This window comes from Lathyrus oleraceus, chromosome 3 (genome assembly GCF_024323335.1).
Source record: "Lathyrus oleraceus cultivar Zhongwan6 chromosome 3, CAAS_Psat_ZW6_1.0, whole genome shotgun sequence".
In the NCBI taxonomy this organism is placed as follows: Eukaryota; Viridiplantae; Streptophyta; class Magnoliopsida; order Fabales; family Fabaceae; genus Lathyrus; species Lathyrus oleraceus.
In genome coordinates, this window is record NC_066581.1 from 311,166,086 (window position 1) to 311,183,154 (window position 17,069).

The following is a 17,069-nucleotide window of genomic DNA, read 5'->3' on the forward strand; positions in this document are numbered from 1 at the left end:
ATTAGAAACGTCTTGTTCAGAAGGCAGAAAGCAGGGAGAGTCTGAGGACATATGGGGTGTAACCGAGTTGGAACTCGATGAGATTGCGGGTTTCACATTGCCATTAGGATAGATTTTTCCTTTTGTGCGCAATTACCTCTTTTCAGGAATTGCTTCCTTTGTATTGCTCAATTTGAGCCACACTTTTTCAATCAATAAAATGCATATTCAGTCAAATAATTTTTGTTTTTGTTTTTCATTACCGCTTTGATTGCAAAAACATCCAAATATTTTTGATAAAGAATCTGGCATTTTAAGACATACAGGTCCCTTCCAATGCATGTTTATAAGATTGAAAGCTTGAAATCTTATTCGGAAGGATGAGTGACTCAAGTGTTGAAATCTTGGCACGCCTGGGGCACGGTTTTATCTAACGATCTGTTTTGCAGGTGCTGTTAGTTATTTTCACTCACGTGCAGGTTGTGACGAGGAAGTTGTTGCCGAAGCAAATCCCCAGGGAGTCCAATCAGGGACGAATGAATATGAAGGGATGATGAAGAGACGTTGAGACGTACGACGATCCTTGAATGATAATCAAGAAGACTCTTCAAAATCGGAAGATTGGAAAGTATGTAGAAATTCCCCGTGGAGTCCAATCAGGGACAAGCAAGTTGGAGAACAGTGCATAGACGACGAGAGACGTACGACGCCCCTTGGAATTAATCAAGAAGACTCTTCAAAGTCGGAAAATTGAAAAATTTCTGTATAAATCCCAGGAGTTCGATCTCCGTCGAACGCGGAACGATTGGGAATACAAGATGATGGAGCAGAAAAGGTTCAGACGGGTCTGGGAGTTCTCAAAAGTGGAAAGTCGGTACGAGTTTGGGAGGTGGATACCATGGTTCGACGAGTCGGCGGGTGTTCTGTACCAACTTTTCTCATTTCCCCAGCTAGGTCCCCAAGCAGAAGTAGAGGACCAACTCCCTGCAGATCCAAGGTCTGTGACTTCCCCAGCCGAGTCAGGATGGTTATCCCTGGTAGGTTTACAACGGTGTTTCCTCAGCAGCCAGGCCAGAAGGTTGCTATCCCCGAGTGGAGCGGGTTTCAATGAAATATATCTCCAGCAGTGTTCATCCTACCCGTTGATTGGATGAGTTTCCGTAGCAGACTGATATCTGCATCCCCAGCTGAGTTGATTCTAGCTATGGATTGCATGGGTTGTCCCCAGCGGCGTAGCATTCGCTTCCCTAGCAGGGTCAGGATGGTTATCCAGCAGGTGTCAGATCGGTGTTTCCCCAGTCGCCAGGCCTGGAGGTTGCTGTTTCCCCAGCAGAGCTATCTGTGAGCATTTCCCTAGTGAAGTCGTCAGGTATCTGTGAGGGTTCCAAGCAGAGTTGGGATTGATATCCCCAGCAAGTCAAAAACTGTTGTATCCCCACAGAGTGTTGGTGGTGCTTATCCCCAGCAGTTTCTCGAGCGGATTGGGTGCAAAGGAGGTTCTTCCTCAGCAAGGGTTACCTTTTCCCAGCGGCAGTGGTATTCCCCAGCAGGGTGGAGATCGGAGTATTGCCGAGTTCCTCAGCAGAGTGTCTCGTGCTCCTCAGCAGAATCCCTTGAGGGGGATGCCTTTTATACATTCATCATGTAAAAAATAGCATAGCATGTTGCATAGAAAAAATAATAAATCGCGTAGCATTTCCATAATTATGGAGCATTACGCAAAAAAAATCAATCATGCATCATATTGCAAGCACAAGCTAGTCTCGAGCCGTGGTTACCGTTTGAGAGGTGGTTTTACCAGAAGTAGAGGTGTTACTCCGAGGAGTTTGGCCTCATGATTTGATCAAGGGTATTTCCCCAGTAGTGCGATACTGGAGGAGTTTTTCCGTCGGGCAGAGACGGAAAGGTTACGCGATCAGCGCGATTCAAGCCGTGGTTACCGCTTGAGGATTGGTTTTGCCGGATAGTGAAGGCGATACTCCGAGGAGTTCAGCATTGTGAGCAACAGTATTTCCCAGTCATCAGTAAGTGTCTGGTCGAGCTTTCTTTGGTGTCAAGTAAACATCATCATTCGATGTCCAGTAAACGTCGAGTAATTTCCCAGTCATTGTTTGATGCCTGTCAACATCATTGTTTGATGCCTGTAAACATCATTGTTTGATGCCTGTAAACATCATTGTTTGATGCCTGTCAACATCCTTGTTTGATGTCCTGTCAACATCCTTGTTTGATGTCCTGTCAACATCCTTGTTTGATGTCCTGTCAACATCCCTGTTTGATGTCCTGTCAACATCCTTGTTCGATGTCCTGTCAACATCATTGTTTGATGTCCTGTCAACATCATTGTTCGATGTCTGGTAAACATCATTGTTCGATGTCCTGTCAACATCCTTGTTTGATGTCATGTCAACATCCTTGTTTGATGTCTGTCAACATCATTGTTCGATGTCCAGTAAACGTCGAGTTTTCTCCCAGTCATCAGTCAGTGTCTGGTTGAAAGTGTTACTCTGAGGAGTTCAGCATCATGACGTCAGATCAGCAATGTTCCCCAGTGGTGCGATATTGGAGGAAATGTTTCCGTCGGACAGAGATGGAAATAATATCAGAAGACGTTACGCGATCAACGCGATTTTCGGGGTTCAAATGGAGAAAAGGAGATGTTGCGACATTTTCTGGAGATCGGGGTTCAATCAGAGAAGAGTATATGCTGAGGCATTTTCGGGGTTCAAATGGAGAAAAGGAAGTGTTGAGGCATTTTCTGGGGTTCAAATGGAGATTGGAGTTGGAGATTATATCCAGGATGAGGTCCGCAGGATTATCTTCTGTTCATGTGTCACCTAAGACTTTGGCGGATGCTAGTGGAGGTCGTTATAGGTGTCTTCGGATGAAGAGATGCACATGTTACCTTCCTTTTGTGAAGGTGTACCCTCTGATATGTCGCCCTCAGAGTGGTGTTTGGTGTTATTTCCGACATTGCCAGCGGAATTATCAGAAGAAGTTGGAGAACGGGGTTCAATCGGAGAAAGGGAAATGTTGAGGCATTTTCTGGAGATGGGGTTCAAATGGAGAAAGGGAAATGTTGAGGCATTTTCTGGAGAACGGGGTTCACAATGGCGATCGTGAGTTATCGTCAGGCGACTGGGGTTCAAACTGGAGAACGGGGTTCATTATTTTGGCAAACAGGAGAGCGGGGTTCAAATGCGGTGATCTGAGGATCATTTGCGCAGAAGAAAATTTCGGGGTTCAAGAAAATGAAAAAGAGCAAAGCAGAAAAATTTCGGGGTTCAAGAAGAAAGAAAGAGAATAATAATCCCCAGCGGATGTGGCGTTCGGGCCATGGTTATCCCTGTGTTACCATTTATTTTGGTATCCAGGTCGACGTTTTTGTTTCGGTGATCAGGCCGACTTTATCCGTACCAGACGGATTTTTCTTCAAGATTGTTTCTTCGCCGATGATGACGGGCGTTGTTAATTATTATCCCATCAAGAGTGCAAATTGTTTGTCTGTTCTTGGTATTCAATCACTCTTCATCCTGATCATCTGAAAGCCGAGGCTATTCATATCGACAGGTTCACAGTGGATTGAATAGGGGCAGCTGTAACACCTCAAAATTTGCCCTCCTCTCTTGGGACTAGCATATCATATTGCATATCATTTTTAGGTCATTAGGCATTGCATATTGCATATCATGTGGTTACATTGTGCAAGCCATTCTCCCAAGCCTTGATCAGAAGATGAGGAAGTCAAAGTGCAAGCTAGGGTTTTATTGGACTGGTCATTAATCATCTGAGGATGTGGAGGTCCAAATTAGGGTTTCATGATTCTCAAAGGATATTGGTCTTCATCTTGTTTGAAGTGATACATCATCATCATCATGGTTTGTCATCATCAAGTGTTTGATCAGGATACCTTGAGATTAGGGTTTTGACCACTGGTCAACCTTAATCAGGTGCATTAGGCCAAGCAGGGCATGATCAGGAGATGGGGTCTATGATGGCTATGGGGATCATCACATGATTTTATTGTGCATATTGAGGCTAGGGTTTCACCCTTGGGCCATTTCATCAGAAGATTGGAGCTCAGATTGATCAATGCATTGCCAAATTCATCTGTTAGTGAAAAAGTCAACTGTGGTCAACTGTGCATGATTTAATGGATTTGGAGGTGGAAATGAGTTGGATATACTTCATTCATGTTGGAACAAGTGTTATTTGACATGTCAAAGCTCAAGAATGAAGAAAATAAAGTCAGGACAAAAATTGCCAAAAATAGAAAGTGACTTGTAATGGAAGTTTCCAAAAATGGAAAGATTTTGACCACAAAATTACATGTCCAAGGAAGCTTCAAATGAAAATTTGTTCAACATGAAAGTTATAGATCTTGGTCTCACCTTTCCAAAAAGTCCAAGAACTTGAAAATCCCATGTATGGTTGGCAAGTTATGGTCCATTCAATTTCAAAAATGACCCATAATCAGAGGGACATAACTTCCACATGGAGTGTCCAAATTGAGTGATATTTTTATGTGCAAACTCCATTTGACATGTACTTTCATGGTGCATAATTGGAATTCATCAAAACTGGTCAATGCAAAAAGTCAATTTTCAAGTGTACAGTTAAAAATCCAAGGGCAAAATGGTCCAAGTTGAGAAATAATTGGAATTTTGGAATGGGGATTTTTGCAACACCTCACAAATGCAATTTGAAAATTGTTTGAATGGTCATAACATGTTGAGGTTCATTATTTGGTTAAGTCACTTGTGAATTGCACTTGAAAAGTATACAAATTGCCATGGCATAGTGAAAATAAGAAATACACAACCAATGACCATGGGACAAGTTGCAACACATCACACATGACATTTTGAGAGTGTGTGAGCTGTCAAATGAGCTGTCATTGACCTGTGGTGAAATGGAATTTTTGCCCTTGGATTGAAAATGACATTTTGCTAATCACTTGCACTTTTGCTAATTGGATGATTAAGGGTGGATTAAGCAAGAGTATATAACATTAATCATAACTAACTTTGGATGAGAATCACATTTCACAAGAAATTCAACAAACTTTTCCCTCCAAATTCTCCAAAAGCTCAAGAACATTCAAGAGCAAAATTCCACAAAACTCTTCCAATTCTTCACCAATTCACGAATTTCTTTTTGCTTCATTCTCCATGGATCTTCCTCTTGAACTGTTTTGATGATTTGGAGCCAAAAAGCATTAGAATCGCAACTGTTCATCCTTGGTGCATCTATGGCAATTTGCAATTTCTTCTGCTAGAAGCAACTTCAAGCTAACCTGAACACTCCTTTCAACTTCCCTATCATCAAGCTTGGACTGTTTTGAAGAATCACATCCAAATTCATCACGAATCACAACTGTCTTCATTCAAGGTGCGAGATTCGAACATCATTATTTCTTAAATTGTTACATGTTTTTGAAAGATCGTGGAATGTAGAACAGCATGCAATTCGTAGTTTGTGGATTGGTTGATTGTAGAATGAGATATCGCGTTTTTTAGTTTTGAATGTGGAACTTTAATCGCTCGATCCGTGAGCTACAGTTAGGATTAGGAGAAATCGTTAGCATATTAGTGATGTGCGTTAAGAGACGAAGAGAATGATGTATCGCTTGATCATTTTGGTGATGAAATGAGCGAAACCGAATCTGCCGTTGATGAACACGTATGCCGCGCGAAGAAGAAGAAGATTTCTGGGAAAAAGCTCGCGTTGATCCGTTTGGTTGCCTTGCCAATTTCAAAAGTTGTTTCCCTCCCAAAAACCACCAATCAGCGCGTGACAACACATTAATGTGCTGCGCTGTCGTTTTGGCTTGGATGATGAATATTACGATAATGCCACTGCTGTAATTCAAAATCATTTTAATTAATCAAAATACTTAGATAATTATTTCATTAATTAACAAAACTTAGAAAAATCATAAAAAATTAATTATTAATCCAAAAATAGTGAGGATTTTTTTGATGGATTCCAATTTTTCCCTAGAATTTTATAGGCATGGTTTCAAAGGTTGTGCATGGAGAAATGTTGACCTGGCCTATTGAACTTTGACTTGTGTGTATTTTTTACATGTTTTGCCATTTTCATCATGAAATGCTCATACCTTTAAAGAAATGTTTGAAATTTTTTGTTCTCATTCTGGACATGTTGATGGTGATTTACATATAAAGTTTGTGATTTTTGGATACCTGGTGATTGAGTTATGATTTTTTGAATCTAGGTGTGACAATTTGTGTCACACCTAGCTAGGTCAACTTCATGAATTTATTTGCATGACCTATGATTGTTAGATTGGATTGAAATTTTGCATGGATGATCATTGATATGTTGAGATGTTATGTGAATTTTTCTGGATTTTTCTATAGCATTTTCAATTTGATTGATATTTTTCTTCTCTGTATGCTCATTTGGCAAGCTTGTGTGACACATGTTTGTATATCTTGTGTGAAATTCTCATATGGTTTTGGATGAATGTGAAATTTGGTATGATGATTATAGACACATGGTAGGACATCACTGTTTTGGTCCCATTCATTTCTTAATTGATTTTATTGATTTATGAATTTTTGAAGTGAATGCTTGTGTTGATGTTATGAATTGGCTTGAATAATCTTGTCTGGATTTCTTGATTTTCATTGGCCTAGTTCCTTTTGTCCAATTGAGCTGAAAATTGACATGCTATACCTTGAATATGTCCTGTTTAGGTGTGAATTATTTGAGGATTTTTGGAATTGTTTTGGTATGCTTTTGATGGGAGTCATTCTGTTTGGACATTGGATGTTGCATTTGACCTAGTTTGTGATGTTTTGGTCATGAAATGAATATGGTGAATGATATAAACATGGGATCAATTGCCTTGGCTTTTGAATTGTTTTAATTTGATTTTGGTTGAGAATTGTTTGCTGTTTAGATTTTTTTCTCCCTTTTGGACCCTAGGCTTGGCCTAGTGGTCTAGTTTCTCACATTTGGTGTGGATTTTCAGGTTGAAATGCAAAAGGCTTAAGGAGAGAAATGGAAATCAATTAAATTGAGATTATTTGATGTTGTCCACTAACATGACTTTGTTTTGTAGGTTGTGAAGCTTGAGCTTGAGCTTATAGCTTGCACTTGTGTGCATTAACCTGTGTTGCTTAATCTGTATAGTCTGACTGATTAACATTTGCTGTTTATTGTTGTTTGTCTGAGTACTGATGATACTTGATTGATTTCAGGTACATTTAGTCGCTTACAGTTCTTTAAGAACTTGCTTGCTGCTGCTTGGTTTTAAACCACTTGAGGTAGGACTTCTATTCTTCATGTAGTCTGAAAGACCTGGCCTGTTACTTGGCCAGGCAACTGTCTGAAGTCCTCCTTAAGAGGCGATGTTTGTGGTTGTTTACATTTGTGCCCAAGCAGGTAAAGACCTCTATGAGGCAATTGGTGGATCAAAGGGATATGCAATCTATCCCCCACTATTCTGTGAGTCGTTCCTCTGCTCACACGGCCGTGTGTTGATGCATTGGGACACAAACCCAAGATCTTGTGTTGTTGCACAATCGAGTCAGAGTCTTTGAGCGTAGAAGGGTCCCTCCATTCTGGACCCACGCTCCTTTGTCAGAAGCTCTCCCTGGTCAGGGATAAGAGCTGTGAAGTCTAATCTTCACTCACCTTTCATCTGCTTCACCTTAGCCTCGCAATGGCAAGGTTAAGAGCGAGCAATACCCATGTACAGATGACTTGCTTCGGCAGTCAAACCCATTGTTTGAGCCCACTTGACTGGTTATAGTGTGTGCTTTGTGAATATTTGTTTGCTTGTATGCTTGTATGCTTGCTTTCTTCCTGGATAGGACTAGCTTGCAGTTGTGCAAGTAGGTAGAAACCTCAACGTAGGGTAATGATGCATGACAACACTAGGCTCGAGTACAGCTCCCTGGTAGTGTGTCTTCCCTTGGTTTATGGCTAGATTTTCTCCCCCTTTGAGGGGAACTACATCGCCCTGATCCTCGTTCCAGACGAGGTATGTAGGCAGGAGACCGTGCGAGGTCTCTCCGGGCACCTTTTTTTCTTTTTGTGTGTGTTTGCTTGTTATCTTCTGGCGTGTGTTTGGTTCGGATGCCGACGTAAGTCCAGTGATTGGCGGTCGGGCTCCACGTTTGCTGTTTTGTGCGTGTTTTGGTTCGGATGCTGATGTAAGTCCAGTGATTGGCATTCAGGCTCCATGTTTGCCGGTGTGTTTATTTGCTTGTTTGGCGTGCGTAAGCCGAACTACGGCAGCTCTGATTCTCGTTCCAGACGAGATACGTAGGCATAGGATGCGACGTCCTATCGAGCTCCCTTCTCTTAACCCCACCTGCGTTCCCTGTGTGTGTGTGTGATGTTTTAGCAACCTTTTCTTTCTTAGAACGTGGATCCCGTCGAGTACGACGGACGTGAGGGGTGCTAATACCTTCCCCTTGCGTAACCGACTCCCTTACCCTTTCTCTTTGGTCGCGAGACCATGCTTTTTCCAGGTTTCTCTGAGCGTTTCCTTTCCCTATTTTGGGATAAATAACGCGCAGTGGCAGCTCTGTGTTGTTTTTGTTTTAGCCCGCCGGTTGTTTTTTCGCGGATGCGACACAATGCTATTTATCAATAAAGTTTACTTTTTATTTCAAATAGAAGATGACATTGGAACAACAAACACAAACGTCTAACATTAGAACAACAAATACTAAAACAAAAATAAATACTGGAACAAGAACAAGTACTAAAACAAGAACAAGTACTAGATCAATAACAAATACAAGAACAACAACACAAACAACCATTAAAATCTAGGAAATTACAACAGTTAACACTATGTCATCTGATCCATGCATCATTTGGATGCAATCAACGTCGCTTTCAACTTCAACCCACCAACGTACCGTTTCTCCAATTTCAAATGAGAACCTTGTTCTAAGCCTCTGAATCCTTCTGATGACTTCACCAGGTTGGTAATCTCCCTTTAACCAAGACATCAAGGACCTTTTTAGTTGGTCCAACGAACGAATGTTCCAAAATTTCATCTCCATTGGGGGTTTGACAGGCGAGAAAATAACATGCCCATCCCTTTTTAAGATTACTGGTTCAGGATCCGGCCGCCTTGATGATGTTCGTTGCCATGATGCCGGTCTGGGGGATGCCATGAACTTAACTTGATAGAGAAAGTGATAGGAAAATGTGGTGAAGAAAATGCAAGGAAATAACACTTTATTTATAGGAAAAATTCTAGGTTGTACACCAATGTACTTAACCCTAATTAGTGTCGCACTTAATTAATTAGTCTTAGAGAGAATTAGGATTTGAATTAGGTCATAACTACCAAACTTTAATTATAACCGATCAATAAACCCTAATTATAATTGATTAATTAACCCTAACATGATTAATCCTAATTTTCCCAAAAATTTATAAATAATATTATTTAGTTATAAATTAAATTAATATATATAAATTAATATATATATATATATATATATATATATATATATATATATATATATATATATATTATAAATAATATTATTTATATATATGTATTAATATAAATTAATATAATTTATAATAAATATAAATTAATAAATTTAAAATAAGTTAAAAAAGATTTAAAAAAATTAAAAAAATAATTAAAAACATATTAAAATTTTTTTAAAAAAAAAGCAAAAAAAAAAAAATAGGTGTAGGCGCCACTCCTAGTGGCGATTTGCCCTACTTTTAAGGGTAGGCGTCATCTAGGGTGGCGCCAATGTACAAATTAGGGCAAAAATTGCCCATTTATGTAGTTTATTTGAATTTATGGATTTTTTTTAATTTTTTAAAAAAAATTTAATCATTTTTTTTAACAAATTTTATTGTGGGAGTCTCTTTAAAAAAACAATTTGTATCAAAAATTGTAGCAACGATAGATAAAAGATTCCGATTTTTGTAGGTATATATTCTTTCTCATGTAATTAAAAATATTTTAAAAAAACTAAACCCTTTGCAACATCGTCTCTACCACTCATCGTCTATACCACTCATCGTACCTCACCGCATCGCACCAGCCACGGCGGAGGCGGAAACAGAGAAATCACCATTAATCCCACCACCTCTGAACCACCGCTGAAACATATTACATGCTCGTCGGAGAACTCTGAACTGTGCACTGTCGGAGGGTGGAAGGTGCGATTTGGTGTGAAGAGATCATAGTAAGGTTTGGTAAGACTACTTAATCTAATGCTAAGTAATTACCATCCCTAAATTTCATCATCACCCAATGCACCATTTTGTAAAAAATCGATCTTTTTCATGCTTTCAAACTCTCAAAATCTTTCCTTTCTCAACCCAACAAATGGGTATGGCTTCAATTGCTGATACACTTTATACCAATCTCAATAAAAACAATGGCATTAATATTGAGAATTCATTGTCCAAGACTAAACCCAAATTGGACTCTCAATGTGTTATCCAAGTTCTTAGTAAGTGCTGTCCTAAACAATCTGAGTTGGGTGTTAGGTTTTTTATTTGGGCTGGATTTCAACCTGGGTATAGGCATAGTGGTTATATGTATAGGAAAGCTTGCAACTTGCTTGGGATTGATAAGAATTCTCATGTTATTTGTAATTTGATTAAGTCTTATGAGTCAGAAGGGTGTGTTGTTAATGTTAATATGTTTAGGGAGGTTTTGAAGCTGTGTAAAGAGGCTCAGCTTATTGACTTGGCTTTGTGGGTGTTGAGGAAAATGAAGGATTTTGGTTTGCAACCGGATACGGTGATGTATAATGTAGTTATAAGGTTGTTTTGCAAGAAGGGTGATGTTGAAATGGCAGAGAAGTTGATGGGGGAGATGAGTTTGAATGATCTTTGTCCGGATTTGATTACGTATATGACTATGATTGAGGGGTTGTGTAATGCGGGTCGGTTGGAGGAAGCTTATTCCATGCTCAAGGTTATGAGAGTTCATGGTTGTTCACCTAATTCGGTTGTTTTTTCGGCTATTTTGGATGGGTTATGTAGGTGTGGATCAATGGAAAGGGCATTGGAATTGTTGGATGAAATGGAGAAGGGTGTGGATTGTTGTCCTAACGTTGTTACTTATACATCTTTGATTCAAAGTTTTTGTAAGAGACGCCAGTGGACAGAAGCGTTAAATATTCTTGATAGAATGAGAGCTTTTGGTTGCCTTGCTAATCATGTTACTGTTTTTACATTGATTGAGAGTCTTTGTACTGAAAGCCGTGTAGACGAAGCATACAAGTTGGTTGATAAATTTGTGGTTGAACATTGTGTCTCGCGCGGTGATTGCTACAGTTCACTAGTGATTTCTTTGATAAGGATAAAGAAACTTGAGGAAGCCGAGAAGCTCTTCAAGGAAATGCTTGCTGGTGAGACCAAACCTGATACTTTGGCATCTAGCCTTTTGCTAAAGGAGTTTTGTTTGAAGGATAGAGTACTAGATGGATTCTACTTGCTTGATACAATTGAGAATATGGGATTCTTGTCTTCCATCGACTCTGATATTTATTCTATTCTTTTAATTGGCCTTTGTCGAAAAAACCACTTGACGGAGGCCACAAAGCTCGTGAAAATAATGCTGAAGAAAGCGGTTCCTCTAAGGCCTCCCTACAGAGACACTGCAGTTGACATCCTAAGAAAATACGGAGAAACAGATCTTGTGAACCAGTTGACTGGTATAAACAAGAAACTTTGATAATTTTGTTACAAAAGAGGTTGGGAATTTTGATAATTTCTACCAGTCAACTTTGATAGTTTTGGCCGCTTGGTGACTTGCTGGTCAAGGTTTGAAGAAGACGATGGAAAAGTTTTGGTCTATGGTGCCTCACCATTACATTAGTAGAGTTGCAACTTGCAATACGCTGGCTAATCTAACGGTTAGTAATAATTGTCCACCCGGACCAAATATGACGGTGGTGTATGGTAGATGCTACAGTAGGTATGTAAAAGTGGCAAGATATCAAATTCTGGCATTGTTAAGGAGTTGGTTGGTAAAAGTGGCAAGATATTAAATGGCAAGGCTTGGTCTGAAAATGGATGGATGTGTAGTCAAGAATGGTTGGAGAATGGAAATTGGGTGGGTGGGCCTATTCCAGGTAATCCTAGCAACTGGAAGAGCAATGAGAATGCTGGTCTTTTTGGAGGAGATGAGCATTGTGTAACAGAGAGGTCGTATTCTGGTATTTTGTATTTCATCTGTAAACTTTTAACATCTTTTTTCTTAAGCATTAGATGGCTCTGGAGAAAGATTTTTAGAATTAGTTCAAGGGAAGAATGTTCATCGGATGCTGAACATAGGGCACTAGCAAAACGGGGTGAGAATGGAGAAAGTCTCAATGAAAGTAGAGGGGAAAAAGCACGCAGGAAAGCCGAGGAAAAAAGGCAGGCAAGGCTAGAGAAAGAACTCTTGGAGGAGGAAGAAAGAAAACAGAGGGAGGAGGTTGCTAGGTTAGTGGAGGAGCGTAGGAGACTGAGAGATGAGAAAGCAGAAGCTGAAAAAGATAGAATGAGATCATTAAATCCGAGTAAGGAGACAAACAGCAGGAAGGAAACTGAAAAGAAGCGGCAGGAAAAAAGAAGAGATAAAGATAAAGGTTCTAGTAAGAGCAACTCTGATGTGGAAGAATTGGAAAGAAGAGCTGGAAAGGAAAATGAACGGAAGCGTGATGTCGAGAAAAAAAGTGAAACAGATCGTAGAGAGCATCAGAAATCTGGGTTAGAGACTGGCAAGGGACAGAGTACAGACAATGGACATAGTAAAAATATGACTGCAAACAATTATAATTGAGGAAATACTGGATCCAGGTACCTTGATCGCGTGCGGGGTACATTTCTGTCCTCTTCGAAAGCATTTGGTTTTGGAAGGGGAACTAGCAGTCCTGCCACTGTGGTGAAAGAAACCAAGTTTAACAGTTCTGCAGATCATGTTTATAATTCCGCCGGCAAGAGAGATATTTGTCCTCCTGAACGTCCAACTGCCAAAACCAATTTGAATGGAGATGATAGGAATATCAATCACTCTGTAAGTTACCTTGCTGTCTGTTTTATTTTCTGTGCCTTTTCATAATACTGTTATTGTTGAAGGCCAATTATTTTTGAACATTAAGAGCTTATGTTATGCAGATTTTACAAATTAGCGCTACAATCAAATGTCTCTTTTTACTAACTTTCAATGTCTGTTCACATTTTAAACTTTTGGTCTTTGAGATTCATGAACAGAATTATATGATGCTGTAATTAATATTAATTGTTTGTATATATAATTGTGATAGTTGTATTAGAAAAAGTTCTTTAAGATAAACAATATTACCATGATTGTTCTCTGCAGGTACTCCCAGAACCAAAGCCATGGACGGCGCCTAAAATGTCATGGCATCAGTTATTTACTCGATCTTCATCTGTTCCACAACCCTCAAATTTAAATGTAATATGTAGACCAAATTCCAAAACTCAAGCAGAAGCCAAAAGCCCTCAGTCATCTGGCCAGTCACCAGTTACTCGATCGTTTAATAATCCAATTCATTTTGGTCTTCCGTCGCCATTTAATATTTCCACCCACCCAAATGGTGGATCAACCAGTAGCAGTTTAGGTTTTTCTCCTGCAATTGAACAGTTGTTCTCTCCAGTTAGAAATGCATCACATGATTTTAGACCCGATGAGCAAGAGCTTTTTGAAGACCCGTGTTATGATCCAATTCCAGCTTCCTTGCTTGGGCCTGTTTCAGAGTCCCTTGAAAATTTTCAGTTGGACTTGGGAACTGGCTTTGGGACAGACATGGAAGTAGCAAAGCCTCACTCTTTAAAAAACATATCTGCTGGTTCCGATTTCAATAAGCTATCTCCGATTGAGTCCCCATTGTCTCGGGAAAAGCATGCTTCTCCTGCAGATGATGCCGCTGCAAGTGATAAGGGAACATGGCAGATGTGGAGTACTTCACCACTTGGCCAGGAAGGTTTAGGCTTGGTAGGTGGCCCAGGAAGTTGGCTTTTATCTTCACAGAGAAATGTGCCAAACAAGGATGATTTTATGCTTCCATCTCAGAAGACTATGGCTTCCCTTTTCAACAAAGATGATAACATGATTTCCAATACACATTCCCCTCAGAATGTTTTTCTACCTAATGGTCAGAGTGGCGGGAACATTAGCCCTGTTACAAGTTCAAGTAGTTATGATCCATGGTCTCAAAATACTTTCTTCCCACCATTTTCAAGTGGCTTTACCAGCCAGGAGGTAGCTCCACAGAATGAAATTATATATGGAAGTCCCAATGGAACTGCTACTAGCCATTTACTTGAGGGTTCTCCGGCTGACAGTTGGTCCAAGTGAGTAATAAGTATTTGGTTTCTTTTTTCTGTTTATCATATACGAAATGTAGAACCCTGCTGTATATGAATCTGTATTGCTGACCATTTAAAATGTATGAAACTTCTTTTGGCAAATAAATAAGAAAAACAGTTCCCTTGTTTTGTTTTCCCAAATGAATTGTAGAGCTCTAAAAATTGATAGGTGGGAATATTTTATATTCTTCTATTTCTAGTGAGATTTATCATGCTTTGTTGACGAGTGATACTTGCTTTCTATCTATATATGCAATGACAGTATTTCGCCGCACTTGACACGACCAAATATATTTCAACGTGAATGCATATATCTAAGTATTTATGTGGCGTTTATTTTAAGTTTGGCCTGTAAAGCTGATTCTGGAACTAAGGGTTACATTTTGAAACTCTGACTCAAGTCCATCAACTCTTGCTAATTCAGAGTGCCTGTTGCGTAGGATATTTTTGAGCAGATAGATTCAATCCAATTTTAAATTTAATTCTTCCTTATAGAAAACAGGCTTCTAAATTAGAATTACCTTCATGCCATAAATGATAATGGACTTCTCTTGACGCTTGTTGATAATAGCTTGACTGTTAGACTAATGTACTCACTAAAAAAGAAGTATATGCTTATAAACTGCTGTCATGTCCAGCCTGTACTTCTTTAAGAATCAAGAATTGTAAATTGATAGGGATATGCGATTAAGTAAACTGAAATAGGTAGCCTCAATGTGATCTTATAGAACTGCAGCTTTTTAAATATTTCCCTAACAAATAATGTGATCTGTATGCTCTTTTCTATGTATGCTATGCTGTTTTACTCATGAAATTATAAGTTTTGTATTGGTATGGGTTAAAAAAGGATTTAGTTGGTAGTGTTGGACTGCGTGCTTGTTTTGCATCTATTCTGCTATTTACTATACAACCATGCTCATTGATAAGTCCTTGTTGTAATCAATTTGATCGACCTTTCTAGACAGAGCTCTGCAGATAGACTTGCAGCTAAACTCTGGTGTAAAGTGTAAAATAATGACTTGTTAAACTGAAGAATAAAGAAACGATCAATCACAATAAAAATGAAAAGGGAATATTTTATTACATCCGAAAAACTGGCACTGGTGCAGTCTACATATCTTGTAAAGTATTTTAGGAATAGGGTGACCCTTGTAACTTCTTGTGCTGACTTTGTCTAGGATGTGTTCTTTTTCCCTGATTCTGTAATTTGTGAGGCATTTTGCGACCCTTTTGATGTTTGTACTGAAAAAGTATTGGACGTGTTCTTTCTTTTTGATTTTGTAAAATTTGTTTGTTCTTTTTAACAAAGCTAGCTTATTTTAACAGGTGAATTTTGAAAGACTGATCTTTGTTTACTTTGCAGAAAGGAATGGCCTATACATGGTTCCGCGGAAAGCGTAGGGAAGTCATCTAATACGCGTCTGCTTAATGGGGGTCTACAACCAGCCTCAGATGTACAGTCATTTTGGTCATTTGATTAAATAGGATGATAGTGACAGGGTAAGAGGGGCATGATAGACACAAATGTTGTTGAGGCAATACTATAGTATAGCCTCATTCGTTTGGGGGGAAGAGTTTACAATTTGTATCTTCCTTCTTTTATGAGGGAAGATTAATGTTTACATGACATTAGCAATGATGATAGGAATCCATGTTGGATGCATGGCAACAGAGAGGTTCCCCCCATTTTGAAGTAAAATTTCTGTCCTTCGGAGAATGGTGCCTTTGTATTAGAATAGAATATTCTACCGTTTGTTTTACAGTGAGCTGTAAGTTTGTTAGTGCACAGCTGTAAGTTTTACAGTGTGAATTAGTTTGTTAGTGCACAACTGTAAGTTTGACAGTGAGCTGTCCTCTCTGTGATAACAAACTATTCCAGCTATATATATAGCTGCTGATTGTTTTCTATTTTAATATGAATGAAATACAAATCAGTTCATTCTCTCTCTTTCTATTATCTTAACATGGTATCTTGAGCCTTTCTTTCCCGTGCTCCCATGGCTTCTCCTTTCAATTCCGAGGGCGGTTTTCTCTCTCCTCACATCAAACTTTCACATCTCATCTCTGTCAAGCTTGATGAGAAAAACTTCAAGCAATGGAAACAGCAGATTGAAGGTGTGATTCGCGGTCACAAACTGCAACGATTTGTGACGATGCCGCTTGTTCCTCCGCGCTTCCTTCCCGGAGCAGATCCGGTCATCGGTGGTGCGAATCCTTCGTATCTTGACTGGGAACAACAAGATGCGCTCATCTGCACCTGGCTCCTCTCTACAATCTCTGATTCCATTCTTCCGAAACTGGTTGATTGCACGTACTCATGGCAAGTGTGGTCTGAAGTTCAACGTTACTTCAACACCTTGCTCACTACCAAGGCGCGTCAACTTCGATTGGAACTTCGCAATCTCACCAAAGGTTCACGCACGATAACTGAATTCATGATTCATGTTCGTGACATCAGTGAATCTCTGGTATCCATTGGTGATCCCGTTCCTCAGCGAAATCTCATCGAAATAGTTCTCGATGCTCTTCCTGAAGAGTATGATCCTATTGTTGCTGCGATGAACAACAAAGAGGATCTCAGTACGATAGAAGAGCTTGAATCGAGTCTCCTTGCTCATGAATCGCGTCTGGAGAAGAATCGTAAAGCTGTGGTTACTGAACCTATTTCGGTGAATCTTGCTCAAACACCACCGTCTTCTCAGTCGTTCTCGACTGCAGCTTCTGGTGTGGATACTGCCTCC

The 17,069-nt window shown here is 39.5% G+C and overlaps 2 protein-coding genes across 2 annotated transcripts in view; both read left to right on the forward strand.

Annotated features, from left to right (window-relative positions):
• LOC127127334 (uncharacterized) overlaps window positions 1-16,276 on the forward strand; it is a 37,084-nt gene extending 20,808 nt beyond the window's left edge. Inside the window, exon 4 of the mRNA XM_051056492.1 lies at window positions 15,692-16,276. Within this exon, the coding sequence (XP_050912449.1) occupies window positions 15,692-15,809 (118 nt within the window). The 3' untranslated portion in view covers window positions 15,810-16,276. The remainder of the gene's footprint in view (window positions 1-15,691) is intronic.
• Window positions 9,970-11,800, forward strand: LOC127127335 (pentatricopeptide repeat-containing protein At5g47360). The gene has a single exon (XM_051056493.1). It carries the CDS (start codon window positions 10,253-10,255, stop codon window positions 11,684-11,686), a length of 1,434 nt encoding a protein of 477 aa, XP_050912450.1. The 5' UTR covers window positions 9,970-10,252; the 3' UTR covers window positions 11,687-11,800.
• Window positions 16,277-17,069: the final 793 nt, after the last annotated feature.

Excerpts from the sequence above, each read along its gene's own strand:
- LOC127127335 (XM_051056493.1), top strand. The coding sequence starts at position 10,253 with ATGCACCATTTTGTAAAAAATCGATCTTTTTCATGCTTTCAAACTCTC.